The 19,173-nt window shown below is 39.6% G+C and overlaps 1 protein-coding gene and 1 long non-coding RNA gene across 7 annotated transcripts in view; one reads left to right on the top strand and one right to left on the bottom strand.

Moving 5' to 3' along the window:
• nrg1 (neuregulin 1) overlaps positions 1 to 12,932 on the bottom strand; it is a 90,208-nt gene extending 77,276 nt beyond the window's left edge. For 2 of the 6 annotated variants that reach the window (XM_082157340.1, XM_082157344.1), the window contains exon 1: positions 12,186 to 12,903. In XM_082157340.1, the coding sequence (XP_082013466.1) occupies positions 12,186 to 12,636 (451 nt within the window). In that variant the 5' untranslated portion in view covers positions 12,637 to 12,903. Of the gene's footprint in view, positions 1 to 12,185 lie in introns of all 6 variants that reach the window. The other 4 variants (XM_082157339.1, XM_082157343.1, XM_082157341.1 and 1 more) reach the window with 4 other exon arrangements.
• Positions 1 to 19,173, top strand: part of LOC309488925 — a 63,122-nt gene that overhangs the window by 41,626 nt on the left and 2,323 nt on the right. The gene's annotated exons all lie outside the window — the stretch shown is intronic.

The raw sequence follows: 19,173 nt of genomic DNA, 5'->3' as shown, positions 1-19,173 counted from the left end.
TCCCATTTCCAGAAAAGTTGGGACATTTCGTAAAATTAAATTAAATCAATAATCTGTTTATTCTCTTTAATCTGTATTTAACAAAGAAAAAGATTTTCAATGTTTTCACTGACCAACTTATTTGTATTTTGTAAACATAATCACATTTGGATTGTCATGGCTGCAACACACGCCAAACAAAGTTGGGAAAGAGGCTTGTTTACTGCTGTCACATCACAGCCATCACACCTTTCCTTTTAATTACACTGGTTCCCAGCATGAGAATGGTGTGATGGTGACGCAGCATATGTGGACTTTTGGGTGCTGATATGATTCCTTCCAGCAAGACCTCAACAAAACTTGTTAAAAGTTGTTGAAGTCTGTTTGAAGTCACCGTTATGGTGATCAGTGTTTCATTATGTGACTTTTAGTGGGACACTTGACCTCTGACTTTGGTTAAATTTATTCTTTTTCAGCAGTTGTTGAAAGTGCATGCTATTATTATTGACTACATTTCATGCTCCTGACTGCACTGACATGTCTTTTACTATGTACACTTCTGGGTTCAGTGACTGACAGCTGGGTTTTGACATGGCAATTCCCAAATGACCATTAAAGTCTTTAAAAACAGCAACTTTCAATTTTGAGCTTTCATCATTAATAGCTCTATCTCAGCAGCAAGAGCTCTTCTCATAACCTGTGTTATTGAACAAACGGTTTATGATTATGCTGTTATTTGGCATTTTTCTTTGTTTTCATATTTCGGAATATTTTTGTTTTGCAATCTCTTTTATACACAACTGTTTTGTGCATCGATCCTTTGATCCTTTGAAACGTTTCACCCGTTTTGAATTTTTACTTTGTTTAAAACTTAAGATGACATTAAATAATAATATAATCATAATTAAAACAATTAAAATATTTAATTCTACTGTCAACAGAGGGAACAAAAGAAACTACAAAGTTATAATTATATATTTTAATAAATCATGGTTTAATCTTATATTGTTTTTCCTTTACATCATTAATGTGTTAAAAACAGAAATATGCAAGCAAAAACAATGCTTTTCCCCAAAACACAGCTTGCATACAGACAGCCACTCACAGTCAACCCCGCGAGACCAGCTTCACCAGCTCCGGTCTACTTGAGAACACCATGACTATACTGGTCCACCAGCTAGACCAGCACTAACCAGCATAAACCAGCCTGGAATTCATGCTGGTTTACTCTGGATTCTGCAATCTCGACTGATGTAAGAAAGTCCGTGGTTGGTCGTTGCTGCCTGATTCTCCTTTTCATCAGATCTGGGCCGCAGACGGGCAGTCAGGCACATCTCTTCTATGGGACAGAGTGGCTAAAACCACTTTGTTGTAGCAAATGCAGATTGAGGCCTGAGGTCTTCCATGTCATTTGCACTGATGCATCTCCATACCATGACCGATGTTTGCTTTTGCATCAGTCGCTGATGAAAGTCTGGATGGTGCCTTTTATCTTTGGAAATGAGAAGTTGATGTCCATTTTTCCCAAACACAACCTGAAACGTAGACTTATCTGACCAGTGACCACAGCACACATTTCCTGAGATGAGCTCGGGCCCAGAGAACTCACTGGCATCTAGAACTGATGTATATCTTTCTCTTTGCGTAACAGAGATTCAAGCTGCTTTTCTTGATGCGGCGGCAGACAGTGTTCAGTGACCACGGTTATCCCACAGCAGTCCTGAGCCTGAGAAGGTTTCTCAAGCAGTGCCATCTGAGGGGTGAAGGTCACATAACATTTCCTGGCTTGTACTGGGATTTCTCTGGTTTCCCTGAATCTTTTTACAATATGGTAGAGGGTGAAAGAGAAATGTGATATTTTTAATTGTTTGACAATTCTTTTATTATATTTGGCACAAAGTGATGAGCCATGACCCATCTTTGCATGCAAAGACTGAGAAGCTCTTTTACACCCAAACACGATTCCCTCACCCTATTACCAGTTCACCTGTGTATTGGGGACTGTTTTCAAAAGAGTTCAACTTGGATATTCTACAATCCTTTTACTTTTATTTTGCCTCCGTCCCAACTTTTTTGGAGTGTGCTGCAGCCATCAAAATCAATATTTCTTTATATTTACAAAGTATAATTAAGTTGGTCAGTGAAAACATTGGAAATCTTTTCTTTGTACCTTTTGTCAGTTAAATAAAGTTTCAAGAGAATAGAATTTAGTCACAGATTCTTGATTTTATTGCATTTTACTAAATCTCCCAACTGGAAATGGGGTTGTATTTTGCATCCCTTTTTATTTTTCACCCTGAAGCATTATTCTCAGCGTGTAGAGTTGAGAATGAGTTGAGCCAGTCTAGGCCACAGTGGAGGAATGTACTGGAAGGGGAGAGCAAACTTATACAATGGTGGTTAGTGTCTGGAGGAGATGAAGAGGCAGCTGCTACTGTCCATTACAGCCCAGGACCCAGCAGATCTGAACACATGCCTAAATGAAGGATTCCTGCTACTCACACAGGCAGAGGCAAACCATCACATCACGACTGACCTAGCATCCACACTTGCTCACATATGAATGCAAATATCAATGACAATACAGAATATGATTGGCCTATGGGTTTGTGGGCCAGATCGTGAAAATGGGTCCCACTGGTGTGAAACTGTCATGCAGAAACATTCTCAGAAAACATCAAATACAATTACCTGAAAATAATGAAGACAACCCACAGATCAGTCCATTAGCAGTTTGACACCAGTCTCCATCCTTGAACCAATTAAAATAATCTCCATTAAAAGAACACAGCTCATTTCAGCGGCACAGAAACCATTCCCTCTTACTTGCACAACAAAAACAGCTGAAGGTCATTTAAGTAATTTTACTTGTGCAAGTATTTGGCTACTCTACCCACTTCAAGCTGGCACACACTGGACAAACGCATGAGGCCAGGGGTCAAAGCTGGATAAACACTGCTATGGTAATGAATGCCAGGCTGATTAAATCCATTCCTTTGAAAAATCATTGTGGCTTAAAACAGATTCTATTTACAGTATCATCTCAGAAAAGAAAGCAACACACTCTTCTACGTTTTCCTTGTGTATTATTTAAAAATGTATTTTGTCAAAAGCTCTATCAGATTGGATATAATTTACTGCAGGCAAGACGAATCCGGGATAAATCAACTGCTGAATGTCTTGGCATTTTACGACAGGAATTTCAGAGCATAAACCCCTGAAATTTGAACATGACTTCAACAATGGACTTCTTATGATCCTGTGAAGAGTGAGCAGCGAGAGGACGGCTGATCTGCAGTTGTCTTCAGCAGCTGAGGAAGTGTGTTTAGGAAGGTATTTAGTGGGCACACGCCAGAGCGGGACAGGTGTGTGTGTGTGTGTGTGTCGCGCATGAAGTCCTAACAGCTCTAATCAGGGATGAAACTGCAGATCATGCGAAATATCTGTCATTCATTTATATACACAACACTATATACAGTAGACAACATTTGAAGAGGATCAAAAAAGTTCATCAGAGTTAAGACAAGACAAGAACGGGTATTGTTCAAAATTCATGTATTATCTTAATGAAAGGTTTTGATCCATTTCAAATGTTGACTATTGTAGATATAAGATATTAAATGATAAGTGTTTGCAGTAAGATACACTTCTGTGTAGGTTATTTACAGACAGAGTTAAGAATGTCTCAGCCACATCTCTGCATCTGCACCTGGTGAGAACCAACATGTAACAAAAGTCTTAAATCTGAAAGAAGAAAAAAGACACAATCGCACTATTCGCATTAATACTGCAGGGCCGCTGAATGCTTGATTCTGATTGGTTGATGAGTGTTCTAAGGTGTGCAAATGTTTTCCAGTAAACGCACGGTTAAAGTAGTTCCAGGATCGCATTACCGTTCCATATCACTGCGCCAAATGATTTCAGTTATTTCAAAGGTCTTTACAGCCGACAACAGCGAAAGAACCAAAACACACAAAACATTGACCAAACATATAAATATAACAAATAATAGGATAAAAATGGCAAACTATATCCTAATTTTTCACAATACAGCACTAACACTCACACACACACACACGTGCATAGGAACTTCTTGTCAGAGCTGCCACGCGACTATATCAATAAAATAGTTCCGCAGTTGAAAAGCAAGATGACATTTCAAAGAGGCGATGTAGTAACGTTGCTGTTCATGACACAGTTAAACTTACAACTCCGCTATTAGAGACGCTGTTGAGAGATATACAGACTCGGCATTAGTCATCATATCAGTGGCTCAAGCCTCCATTACTAGCTCTAAAATGATGTTTTGGAATTGGCAACGAAGGCTTGGGATTAGATGAGTAGTAAATTAGCATAATGAGCGTTGTGAGGACAAACACCTGACAACTGTCTTGAAATAAAACATCTGAACATTGTCTTGAGGTGTGGAGTAATTGACATATCATACATAGATATCAGAGGAGAACTGTCAGGTCCTCTAGACCTCAGAGAGGGCCTCAACAAAAAAACTTTTAAATATTGTTTTTTAATAAAAAGTCATCAGTTCTAATTTTATTTTAGGAATTCAGAATTTCACAATCAACATATATATAAAATGTTTTTGAGGAAATAAACTCTTTAAACCTGCCTAATGCCTTCAGCTCAGTGATTGGTGGTCCGCTATAAATTACAGAGCCAAGCCATAGCAAGCCGCCACTGCTCTGTACATGTTAAGCTTTATTTGAGAAAACAGTCATTTTGCAGAATCCCCGGTCAATCTGTATATTTACCAAATCTGTGACCATTATGAATATTTGTTGCAATTCTGCATAATAGTGCATTTTTCCCCAAATAAACTAAGTATATTACAGTCTGTTCCAGACATGTAAAGGCTGCTGTGCTGTGCCAGTCTAATGACGTGATTTATCCTCAACACTTGAGGTGTTGGTCTCCAGACGGCCACGATCGCGGTTCACTGTCTATGATGCGGAAGTGTCTGTCGCGTATCTGCTTTGCTGTGAGTCCTGTCGTGACGTGTCGGCTTACATTAAGTTGTGTTGGTTTTGTGTGGTAGGAAGAGGTGTCTGTCATACGTTCTGCATCCCGGCGAGGGTGTCACCATATTTCACTGAAGTGCACACACCGATTGTGATGATGATGCAATTATTTGTAATGAGGATTTGCATTTTATTACATTTTGTTTTATTTTGGTGATAACTCTCTCCTTCGCTGTGATGTTTGCCAGCATTTCTAAGACTGCAGCATCCTAATTGTTTCAGAGCTGGAACTGTCAAAGTTAACTTTCCCCGACGAGGGAAGGGAGTGAGAGGGCCATGGTTTAAGCGTCTTGGTACTGATATATATCATGTATCATGCAGTGGTGTGTGCAGGGCTGTCGTTAAATTTCACAGGCATGGGTATAGGTGTGGGTATATAGGTGTGTCCATGTACATTCAGGGAGGTCATGGTGGTGAACCCCTGTCCCTTTTGTTCCAACACCAAACAGAACCTCAACCCTCAGTAATAAAAGCCCCATTAATAATACATTAAATCTTAATTTCATTACCATTAAAGAAATGTAATTTCGCTGACAGGCCTGGCACAAACCACATTAGTGATTGACAAAAAACATGTTTATCATGCATGTTTATATGTTTTCTTTTACCTTGAGTAGCTTCGTTAATGGTTTTCTAGAATGACATCATGTCTATCAACAAAATAGCATAATGTAGAACACAAACATTCATTCACAACAACACCAGAGACCCCAGAACCAGAACTGAGAACCACTGGCCTACAGGATCTGTGCAAAATCTGCCTTGTGCATGAAATATTCTTATTCTTAATCTGGAGTTTTTGGGGCACTAGGATAAGGTGACATATTGTGGATTTCATTAGAGAGGACACTCTGAGACCTGTGTGTGACGACCTCAGTGGGAAAAGAACATAGGAAACCTGCAATTTTCACTAGTTAAAACACAATAAACTGGATCTGACCTGCCATTTATTCTCACTCAAATGTAGTTCTTTAATTATTGTTGACATATCCTCATAAAAACTCCTGAGCGGCAAAAGCCGCAGTCGCATATTGTTTGTAAAACGGCAGAGCAGTCGTGGCGGACTAGTAAAGAAAGCCTATGATCCTCTCCTCTGAGCATGGGCATTTCACTCACACTGGTGCATCAACGGTACATTAGCATAGGCTGCCCTATTGCAATGGTTGCATGGTTTGAATGGTCATGATTGGTTGATTGCCAAATTAAAATATGTAATAGATTATTTTCATTTTTTTCCATTTCGTTTGTTCTCATATTTATGGAAGCTTGTTTCCGCCACATAATAAAACATTTTAAAAGATAATTGCGACTTTTTATCTCACAATTGCGAGTTTACATCTCGCAATTCTGACTTTATTTATCAGAATTGCGAGATATAAAGTCAGAATTGCGTGAAATAAAGTCGCAATTGCGTCTTATAAAGTCAGAATTGCGAGATATAAAGTCAGAATTGCGTGAAATAAAGTCGCAATTGCGTCTTATAAAGTCCGAATTCTGACTTTTTTTCTCGCAATTGCGAGTTTATATCTCGCAATTTTGACATCTTTTCTCAGAATTGTGAGATATAAACTCAGAATTGTGAGATATAAAGTCCAATTCTAAGGGGGGAAAAAAGACGGACTTTTAAATTAATTTTTTACCTCAGAATAGTTTATATCTCGCAATTCTGACTTTATAACACGCAATTGCGACTTTATATCATGCAATTCTGACTTTATATCTCCCAATTGCGTATTATAAAGTCAGAATTGCGAGATATAAAGTCGCAATTGCGAGAAATAAAGTCCGAATTGCGAGATGTAAACTCGCAATTGTGAGATAAAAAGTCGCAATTATCTTTTTAAATGTTTTATTCTGTGGCGGAAACAAGCTTCCATACATATTTCATTCTATGAACAGGTTAAGAGCCCAGCTCAAAACCTAATGATACCAGTGTTTCTGATTCACTGCCCTGCAAGACAGAAACACAGCGCAAGAGCCAAAGACGACCATCTAGCATCACGTGTATAAACTATAGTGGATAAAACGCATATGCAAAATAATGAAAGATTGAGAATTTCAATCATTGAAAACCACAGTTACTCCTCAAGACCAAATTCCTCCCAATTGACTAAGGTCAGTGACTCCCTAACCAAACACACCTGACTCAACACAACAGCTCATTAGTAAGACTCCGATGCTGCGTCCCAGTTCACATACTCTCTGTTATAAAGTTAGTGTGTCCCAAATGGTAGTATGTTGAAATGAGTTAGAAGGTTAGAATTAGAGGTGTGAAAATATGCACAAAACATGCACCAATTTGTAATCCAATGGTGACAAATTTCACATAACTGGAAATGATGACCTCTATCTTCGCCTTACAGGGGTGCAAATGACAACCTATCTGCATTTTCACTAAGTCTTGGTGACAAAGCTGTAATGACCTTGACTGACATTTGTCACTGGTTAATGTCAAACTAACTACATTGTGTAAAAAGTCAAGAGTCCATAATTCCTGGATATTTTCTGGACCCTCACTGACCACCACTGCTGTATTTGTCAGCTGAGGAATGACGTTTGTTGTTGTGCAAAGAGACATTTATTAACTTTTAAAAGCAATTTCTTGAGGCTTCTGATTTGTTCTGTAAAGTTCCAGCGAAACACTAGCAGATCATCAAGACAGATGACACATATTTTCCAGCACAGGCCAGAACAGCAGCTCCACAAATCTTAGAAATGTGGATGGAGCATTTGTCAGTCTCATAAGCATGCCTTGGAACTGATACAGGGTACTTCCAGCGGTAAAGACACAGTTCTTCCCTTCTCATATGACTCCCATTCAACTTGACAAATGAGTAACAAGTTACAACAAATGTCGGAGCCAAACTTCCCCATTTAAACTGACTATAGGCACATTTCCATTACAGATTTGCGCAAAACTTTTGCGATTTTTTCTAAGTGTCGACAAAAAACTATTCGAAACGTTTCCATGTTATGCGACTAAAACTTAATTTATTCCTCTCGCGATCAGTAAAATCATTCCAAAAACCATGGCAACAGACGTTAGTAGGTTTATGTACTATATCCCAGCCACTGCACTGGCCATTATTATTAATGGAAGGAGATGTATGTGTGTTTTCCAAGCATTAATGGTGAGGAACGACCCTTATTATACGTGTGAGCGGCACATATGGGTGTTTCTCCCTCATATCTGCTTCAAAGTCTTGACTGTGGCATTTATTTGAGGTTTAGAATCCATTATTCCTGTAATTTTTTTGTCTTTTATGAATTTATTAAAGAACTCCATCTCGTATTCTGTCCAAACACACCGCGTCATCTACGACAGGTGACCTGGAAATGCACAAAAACTGTTTCCATTGCAGTTTTGCGAAATATTTCTTTTTCAAATTGCCTGAAAAACCTCCTCATGCGATCGTAAAAACTTTTTTGCGATAAATGTGAATTTTTGCGAAATTGACGTGTTTCCATTGGCCGTATTTTCAATTCGCAAATTTCAATCTTGAAGTTAAATATACTTTATACTCACAATTTTTTGATCTTGTAAAGCCTTGTAATGTGAAACGCTTGAAGCGCTCACAGCTTTAGAGAGCATTTCACTTGAGCTCACCTGCCTGTAATTATCAAGTGCTCCTGAAGACCAGAGTTTGATCAAGGCAAGGCTGGAGCTAAACTCTGCAGGACAATGGCCCTCGAAGGCCAGCGGTGAGAGATCCAGCACTACACTACAGGACTTGAGGTGTTCACACTTGTAACTCTCTTGGTTCTTTTGGTCCGGACTAAATAAAGATACATTTAGTCCTGGTTTGCTTAGCGTTCGCAGTGTCATTTTAAAAACTGAACCTAAAGATACAAAACAAAAGAAATAGCTTTTATGCGATCAAACATCTAAAACAATGCTGTGTTCTGGGCTAAATGCGCTTGTTGTATGTGCTTGTACATTTGATGCTATTTTGACAAGCTGAGAACTCGTAAAGAGCTTATAAAATGAGTAAAGGAGTCAAAACAGTGGCAGGAATCCCTCCGTCACACACAGACACATGAAGACCTGGAGACGCGGTTCTGACGCCTGTCCTGAATCGGGACTATGACGAGTGGAAACAGATATGCTTGAGCACATTTTAGGGTCACATCTATCATGGTTCGTTTAGATGTGTTTGGTCCATGTTACGTTCATATTTCAGTCGATGAATTTCAGTTTGTTTGGAAGTGGACAAGTCTTGTTCCGCTTGTTCGATGGCAGCGTTCACACTTCTTCAAATGATCCGCACTAACAGAGCAATCGCTCCAGGGTTTGCCAGTGTCAACACACCATGCCCTTACACTACAACACTGCTTTGGTAGTAAAATAATAATAAAGAAAGACAAAACACATGTGTTGTGGATGATGCAATTACATATGCAATTTGCATGCATTAATTCATTCGAAAAGCAACTGTATGTGAATAATTATTTTGTAATTCTAATACTAATTTGTATAAATAAAGTACACTAGCAATTGTAACTAGATAGCAAGCAACATAATAAAACTGCAGGGTGTCACACTTTTGGTGTTCTAGGAGCTCGTCCTGAATGTGGGCCATTTGAATGCAGAATAAAGATGGGATTATGGGATAATCTGTGAAAGGACAGGGGATTATGACTGGGTATCTGTGTAACCCTTCTGAGATATGTGTCCAGTCTTAACTTCAGCTCTCATATTCATCTGCCACAGATCCAGCTCAGGTGCTGTCCTTCAAATAAATATCTCTGGTACACACTCAAAATACAGCAAATTAACCTCTGCCGTTTCTTTTACAACCCAGTTTATTCAATACGATTTAGAATTCCACTAAAGTTAAACAGAAAGTTTATAAAATAAATTGTCCTGATTGTTTATGAGCATCACATTATATGCAATTGCAATTTTTTCTTTGAAGCCTTAACTTTGGATTTTGTGTGATTGATTTTATTCACTGAAGTAAAACAATGAAACATTATTAAGATTTATAACAATCCAAGATCAGCAGCGACTTAACCCATTTTAAACTGCATTATAATGTTCTAGAAGCTCTCGGTTTTCTCTTCTCCTCGTCTTCATTATTCTCCTCGTCACTTTGGGCTAAACTCCATTCAGTAATGCCTTCTCCTGCAGGCAATTGTAAATCAATAAGATTCAATAAAGAAAATGAATAACGTTATTATCTGACAGAAGGATGGAATTTGTAGTTCCCTTAGGAGTTGAAGCCTTTAAAATCAATTCAATAGCCATTATAGAAATTGGAAGAAAATTTTTTTTTTTGAAAATCAGCGCTTTAAACACGATTAATATTAAAAGTATTCAACAAAACATAAATTACCTGTCCCTGAAATTATTATTGCAACCTTTCCTGCTTTTGCTAACTGTATTGTACATCATGATATGAGAGATGTTTTCCCGATCTGATTCTGAACACTTCATCATTCATTTGACACATGCTTTTTCATTCTTCTTCAAAACCCTAAATCTTTATGATGTCTAGATGTCCATAATCTATTCAAATTCTCATCATTAAATTCTCATAATATTAATGGGACAGATCTCTCAGGTCATGCCAGGACTGGAAGTAGATAAACTGACAATAGTGAGATTAAAAGACAGCAGAGGAATATTTGCGTCAGCACCAGAGCAGTGAGTGACCTTCTCCCAGAGGGCAGCAGTGGGTATTAAACACACTCCAACACGGCACTGGTGTAACTGGAATGAACACTCAAGACTAACAACTTATTGCATCTATTGTACTATTTTTGAGTGAGAAAAACAACACAACGCTGAGCTCATGAACATCTCAAAGCTTCTTACAGCATTACTGCTGCACACAGGCGATGAAGCAATACTGGAGGATTTCATCTTGCCAAATTCAAACAAAGGCAGCTCAATCACAAAGCCAAAATACATATTCATTAGTTTCTATCACAAATGCTGTTATGTTGCAGGTCTAATAACCGTTAACCATTAATAACCCAAACAAACTGGTTCACTATGATGTGTAGTGCCAGAACTTTAAGACTGTTGGTGCACATAACAAAAAATAAATGTGTAGGGAACATACAAAGGCAGAAGGACTCGTGTAGCCTATATGCTAAAATTGAACTATACTTGGACCTTGTGTTAAACCACCAAGCAAAATCAACTGACTGTAGGTAGGCACGCTAGCAGACACGAGTCAAAATACGTCAGACCTATGAGTATGATCAAGCCTAAACTATAGCAGGAACATGAGAAGTAGAAGAATCATCTTTAACTTTAGACGCATTAACACCTCATCTAACCTTTCAACCTCACGTTCTGTAAGTACAGATGATGTGACATGAGCTAATCAAAGTGAACACAAGCCAAAGCTTCCGGTAATGTCTCCTCGCTCAAATCATCAGGGTTAGCTTTAATACAGAGGCAACAGGGTTGAGCAGGAATTTCTGTAATCCATCAGAATCTGGTGATGACATTAGTGGTAATAATCTGTGCGGAAATCCTGCCAAAAACACAGATTTAAGGCACTGACGGTCCAGATTTTGAATAATTATCCTGCATGACGTGAACTGGAGTGCCAAAAATGAAAAAAAATAAATGAAAAACTGTTTTATCCATCCATCAAGTCAAGCTGGTCAAACAAGTTTGAATACAATATTGTCAAACACACAAGACCTTCTGACAGCAGTCTGAGATCTGAGATCAGAGGATGTACGCTTAACTATTCTGTTAAATGAACATCAGATAGCAACTCTCACTGTCCAACACTACAATGGACATTACCACTTTGAAGAATGTTGGAGTGTCCTGTAAATACTATCATGTCTCATTCAGTAGCATGATATTACTGATTTTTCTTTTGCTATTGGATCAAATGTAGCTTCCCTTCAAGTTTACCCAAACCTGGAATGTGAAAAGACTCCATTTAAAATCATTATGCAAAATAATGTGACTTTAAAATGTCCAGTCCAGAACCAAGCTGCATTATAATGCGCTTTGAATGAATATGTGTATCTGATAGCATCACTGTACTTTCCCCTGAGCTCCACATCAGCACCAAGATCAACAGTCAGGAGACAAAACAAAACGCAAAGAAAGTTCCAGTTTAGTTCTGCTATGTGTCACGGAACTAAACTCCCGTGCATATACACTTCTGACAGGTAGGCTATATATAAGGGTCTTACCGCACTCCTGACAGAGCACTAGACTCACGTCCTTCCTCACGGTGCGCTTGATCTCCACCGGAGGGAAGACCGGCGTGAACACGGACGTGTCATTAGTGGCTTCCATGAAGAACATGTACCGGATCCCGGTGTTGAGCTGGAAACATCTGCCACCTTCAAACCAGATGAGCGACACCACAGAGTTCTTGAGGAGCCCTCCCGCCTTCAGCCGCCACACCTGCTGCACCCTGACGCGCACCTGACGCGACGCGTTGGCCGGCCGCTCTTCCTCCTGGAGCCTGCCCTCAAACACGACCCCCGAGCGGCGCACGCGCTCCTGCACTGACGCCGCGGGCGGTGAGCACGCGACGCTCCCACCCCGGACCACGCGCGTCCACAGGCACAAACACACGGCGACTCCACAGAGCGCGGAGAGCGCGGAACAATCGCGACCTGACGGAATCCGCCGCATCCTCGCGCGCGCGTCTCTTGCGTTCAACGGGACGGATTAAAGTGGAGCAGGAGAAGTGAATGAAGAGACGCGTGGGTTCTGTCGGCTCTTCAGCTGATCGTATTACAGGAGGCGGGGTGAGGATTTCCCCTCCGCGACACCGCATGCGACGCGACGAAGGACAGCGCGATTTGTCGCGTCGTGTGTGGGTTAACGGACTTAATAGCCCAAGTAAATAGTGGTTAGGGATTTGAAAATATATTAAATAGGCCTGTGATATTCTGTCAAAACTAAAAAAAAAAGTATTCTTCCACAACCTATCTGCACTCTAAAAAAATGAAGCTGTCAACTTTCAACCCATGTTTGGGTCAAATATGGACAGGCCCAACCGTTTTGATTTAAAATGGAATAAAAAAATTAAACCAATGGTTTGGTTTGTCCATATTTCACCCAAACATGGGTTGAAACAACCCAGATTTCTTTAGAGTGTGTATTTAAAAGTTTTATTAAAAGCTGTTACAGTTTTGCCCAACAATTGCTTATAGGCCAATAAAGGCTATTTAAAGTTGTTGAGAAAAATTTAAACAGCTTTTAACGAAACAGCAAAAATCTCAAACTCGTTTTGGCAAATAGAAACTAAAATGAATGTAAATAAAATGTATAACATCTACTCCATAAATGTGATGGACATTTCTGAAAAAAAATACTCTTGATCTGAGAAAAAAGAAATCATCAATAGTGACTCTTGTTTTAATGTCGTCAGTGTGTTTTACTGTATTTACTTGTTAACAAACATAAAAAAAAAATTAGACGACATTGAATTTTAGCTTTGGGGGACAAACTCATCTTAATGTAAAAGAGAAAACAAGCTTTTGTGTAATTGGATTTTGAACAAAAAAAACTTTAAGAGTTTTGTTAGATAGACATTGAGACAACTTTCCCGTTTAACAACTATCCACAATTTCCTCTACTATATTGAGATGGAAAACGTATTTGAATTTGTCCAGCTTGTCTGTCATGTGTAGTAATACACGCACGACTTGAGAAATAGCAAAGAGTCTTTTTAATGAAAAAGGAGAACACGTCTAGAGAAACAGAGTCAAAACTACACATTAACATCAAACAATACCGCACAGGAAACAAACTCAAACTGAGGGCTTAAATACACAGAGCAAACAAAAGAGCTAAGAAGATAATGAGAACACAGGTGAACAGGATAATTAAATCAAACAAAGTTATAAACTCGGTCAAATGACAGGCACAGGGAAAACAGAACCAAAACACATACATGTAACAGTATGCCCCCTCCTGATAAGGAGCGTCCTCGCGCCGTAAAGAGAGAGGACGGGGGCTCTGGAGGTCGAGGAACTGGAGAGGAGCAAGACAAAACCAAGTCAAACACATAAGTTCATGGGGAAGTGAAGGGTGGGAGGTGTCAAGGGGGGCCAGGAGCAGGAGGAGCCAGATGGAGGTCCAGAAACCAGCCAGGATGAATCTCCAGGGTGGAGTAGAGGGAGGGAGGAGCCAAGGTGGACACTGGGCAGACGACCGATGGAGAAGAGACCCAGGTGGAGCTGACGAGCCGGAGAGCCCACACGACACAGCTGGCACTGGAGACCGAGGTGGAGCCGCTGCCACGAGCATGAGGACTGAGGACAAAGGCAGAGCCGGTGGGACTGAGGACGAAGGCGGAGCCGGGGGGAGCCGGAGAAGAAGGTGCAGGCAGGATGATGTCTGACCAAAGCGAAGTCAGTGGGATGAGGGAGCCCGGTGGAACCGTCAGGATGATGTGTGACCAAGGCAGAGCCGGTGGGACGAGGGAGCCCGGTAGAGCCATCAGGATGATGGTTTCTGTAGGAGCCAAGGTGGAGCCGTCAGGATGATGTCTGACCAAGTGGAGCCAGTGGGACGAGGGAGCCCAGTGGAGCCGTCAGGATGATCTCTGACCAAGATGGAGCCAGTGGGACGAGGGAGCCCGGTGGATCTCCTTCGTCTGCGGTAGGCTCTCGCGTCAGCATCGTGCAACCCGTGGGTGGCTGGTCTCTGGATGTGGAGTGGGGCTGGTGTGGTCTTCAGCCAGGCAAGTCATTGTTCACTCCACGAATGTGGCGAAGTTTTCCTTAGGACCATCTGCTGGAATATGTGTGCCTTAGACCGCTGGGTAGTGCGTTCGGCACGCTAGCTGTAGAAAGTCCCCAGCGGACTTCCAGGGGATGGTCTCCCTGCTCCAGGCAGAGCAACTGAATAGCTGGCAGGTCCATAGAAGGGAGAAAACAAAGAAAAATGGGAAGAAAATGTTTAAGTCCGGTATTCTGAGTTGAGAAATAACAACGTTATTTTGAGTCTTTTTAATGAAAAAGGAGAAAACGTCAAAACTACACATTTACACAAACAATACCGGACTGGGATTTGTGAACTCAAACTGAGGGCTTAATACACGGAGCGAACAAAAGAGCTAATAAGATAATTAATGAGAACACAGGTGAACTGAACGGGACGATTAATCAAAACAAACTGAAAAACTGGGTCAAATGACAGGCACAGGGAAAACAGAACCAAAACACTTACATGTAACAGTCTGATCCTAGATTATCTTCTGTGAACTCAGCTGGCCCTGCCCTGGTGAGCTTCCAAACTCTCAGTTATACAGACTTGATGTCAAAACTTTAAAAGCTGTTTAGAAGGGCCTTTCTCAGTGGTGCCCACAGCCATACCCACTGCTTTCAATTGGTCCCCTCTTTTTGTATTTTACATGATGTCATTTAATACAATCACACAGATTATAATATACACAGAACAAAAAGTAGCTGTAAAGGTACACAGCAATTCATGGTACGCCACTTTTATGATGACCTAAAAGTCATTGTGTGGCCATATAATGTCAAGTAAGGTTTTCCATGTCAAAGTCAAATGATATTGAGTTCGGTGACCTTAGAAGGAATAGCCTTGCCTCTAAAATAATGTCAAATTAAAATAAACTATTTCAAAAGGCTTTTCAAAAGAAAAAACAAAAGAACATGCAAGGCACAATTCATGGAGCAGAATAATAATCTGAAATAAACCACCAAAAATAATTAAAAGCTTCTAAAACTTTACTTCCACTGGTGGTCAACTTAGACTGTATGTTATTTAAAGCAGTCATTGAAAAATATAAAAAATTATATTTGCTAATATTCCTGCATTGATGGAGTCTCATGTATAAAACCCAGCGTTGGTTTTATTCAAAAACTGTGCCTAAACACAAACATAAGATTCTGCCACCACAGTAACATCTAGAATAGATAAAAGGGGCTGATGTAAACATTTCAGCACTTGTCCCAATAAAGTACTAGAGCCAGCTAAACACACAGTCACACTAAACTGCCCAGGGGGGCAAACATTCTCGCTTGGGTCAGTTTCAGACTACAGGCAATGTTCAAGATTCACCCAGTCTCATAGTGCTCTGAGAAGAACCCAATGAGGAGAGCTGAGCTGATGGTGTCCAAGAACCACCCATTCAAAACAAGCTGTTTGTGAAACCATTCCCTTCCAGTCCATTGGGTTTGATCCAGTACAAACCGTCTGTCTCCATCCAGCAACTTGCTCAAAGTTTATTAAATTGTGTTTTGCTTCCCTCTTGTTCAGGGGAGTCAAAACTCATGGTGTGTCTCAGTCAGCTCCCTATAGATTCCTAGGTTGTGAACCAGTATATCGTGTTTACAAACTCGGGCACTGGTAATAATAAAAAGAATAATAGTAATTAATTACATTTATACAGCACTTTTCTGCGTACTCAAAGCACTTAAAGGACAGTAAGGACGCTGGCTCACTACACGCTGATGACTTTATTTCCAGTGACAACGTCATTAATCTTTCTGACATTACTTATAATGTTATTTAAAGTACATTATGATAAATACTCGGCCTGTCCCATACAGAAATGTAATATATGTCAATATATGTAAATCACATATATAATGTCAGTGCCCATGTATGTCTGCTGCCTATGAGAATATATGCAAAATTCATATATGTAAAACACATAGACATATATGAAACATATATTTCAAAATATAGCAAAAATGGCCGTTTTCATGCAGTACCATATATTTTCCCGTATATGCACATAAATGTGAAATATATGTAAGACGCATATATGTATCTTTTATCTGAATGCCTTGTAATTAAATGCCTATAATTGGAGATTTTGTGTCTGTATTGTGTAAATACCAAATATAGTATTTTTAATACAATAATGCAGTGTTTTCTTTGTCATTTTTGACAAATACATCCACAAAGTACCATAAGTCCATAACCATATGCCACAGCTTTAAAAATGCATCAGTATCACATGTATGTTTACATACATTTATTAAATATGTGGAAAACAAATATGTATGTCACATATTTATACTTAATGTTGTCCATATATGCGAGAAACCAATACTATACTGTAATATATGCAGATATATGGTATCATATATGGATGAACTCAAATATTTTCTTCACATGTTTGGACACATAAATGTTCATATATGTTGTAGGCATAGGCTATATTGTGTTCTCAGATAAGTCAAATATATGTATAGATATATGTCAGGCTATTTAAAATATAAGTACATATATGGCCATATATTACATTTTTGTTTGGGGTTACATATATGTGCAACATTTTAGCCGGAAATAAATAAAAAATGTTTGCTATATTATGTTCTTTACCTGTCTAGCGATGTATGTTTATGCTGACATAATAAAATAATGGTTTGTACTTTATAAAACCTCTATCGCGTGTCATACGGTGCATTGTGGGATTTTTGCCCTGGAAGGATTCTGTGATTGAGACAGACCTTAAAATGGCCGACTCCCTGATCAGTGAACTAGTGAACTCTGTGTCTGAAAACTGATAAATGCTGCTTTCAGAGGATGCATTTCAAGATCCCTTCATCTGATCGATTTTTGAAGGCAGCATAGATGTATCCTTCACTGCCATTGATATCCCACAATCCTGTGCTTTCCATTCTGTGACAGTTGAGCTAGAAAAATAAAGATGGCATGGAAGTTGTGGCTGGTTTTCAGTTTGTGTGTAAATGTATATTTTTGCTCAACGTTTTACACTAATGTAATTTCTAGCAAGAAATTACTATTGTAGTCATTAAATATTCACTTAGTTTTCACCAAAGCTCGCTCTATTTTGCTGTAGATCATTAAACCGTAACACTGCGTCAGAAGTCTGTCTGAGATCAGTTCTGTGAGGGACCTTCGTGCGCAAACACTGCTTGCAAAGTCATTGCCTGATTGGGCAGCGAGGCAACAAGTCACTGCATACATCGGACGCAGCCGCACACTTTCAAAAGCATCGTAAGCCCAAGCTGGTCGTAGAACTATTGCCACCAATGGTCTCTATAATCAATTTAGGCTTATGATGCTTTTAGCAGAAAAGCTTTCTAGAAACAGCCAGGCAGGTGTTTTGGAGCTGGTTTGAGCTGGACTCTCCAGAGCAGAGCTGGACACCTGTGCTGTGGTACAGATGGACTGTAGTACAGGCATGAGGAACTGCACCTTTCCCTCCGCCAGTGTGGGAATGTTCATCAGCGACAACATCAGTGTCATGAAAGGCAGGCACAGTTCTCTGGCAGGTTTCATCAAAGAGATTCAGCCATGCAGAACTGACATTGGATGCGCAGTATCTGCCACACGGTACAGCTGGCGGCTACAAAGAGTGTGGATGTCACAGAGAGCTTCAGGCAGTTCCTGAGATACTCCACCAACCTCCTCAACCACACACACGAACATGTGGACAAGCCTGAGAGGGTGGAGGTCCCGGCAGGAAGGTGTCGAGGGGCCACATGAAAACCAGCTTCTGTTAAGAAAAATCTATTATAACAGCAATTCTTTAAAAATTCATCAAACATTTCCTGAAAGTTGTCATGAAATGGAAGTAGAGACAGAGCTTTTCCTGCATTTTATGAAACAAATCATCAGAAAAGAACGGGGACTTTGTTCTATCATTTGTTGGAGGCAAGCTTGCAGTCGATGGTTAAAATGTATATTCATAGATTGTATGTCTGGTTAATGATTTAATGCACTAACACTGCTGTAGATTATAACTCTCTCCAACAGCAGAATCTTACTTTTTTAAGACAAGAAAACTAATTCCTAGAACATCTTAGTTTCAATATCACGTTTCTAAAGATGTGCAGTTTACCAATAACATGCTTGATTGCTTATATCACTGCTAAATGTAACAATATTATCAGCCAGCTCTTTATATAAAGTTTGATATAGTATATCCATATTTATCTGCAAACACACAGTATAATCACACACTGTTGGGCGATACATTATATAGAAAATCTCAACTGCTTGTATCGTCTCAAAATGTAAACTATATTACCGACCAGCTCTAATCTGCTAAATGTGACTATAAGGCATGAAGATATTAAGATATTATAAAAATTTACATCACAATTTTCTATTGAAAGAATGTGTCTGCTTTGTTGTTTTATCTGTAACGAACCTCTGTCCCGTAGTGTACATTCATGTCATCATGTGTCTGTATAGATCAGAGAAATATCTTTA

The sequence above is a fragment of the Leuciscus leuciscus genome (assembly GCF_965113295.1).
Source record: "Leuciscus leuciscus genome assembly, chromosome: 24".
Classification (NCBI taxonomy): Eukaryota; Metazoa; Chordata; class Actinopteri; order Cypriniformes; family Leuciscidae; genus Leuciscus; species Leuciscus leuciscus.
The sequence above is the reverse complement of the archived record's forward strand: the minus strand, read 5'-3'. Positions and strand labels throughout refer to the sequence as shown.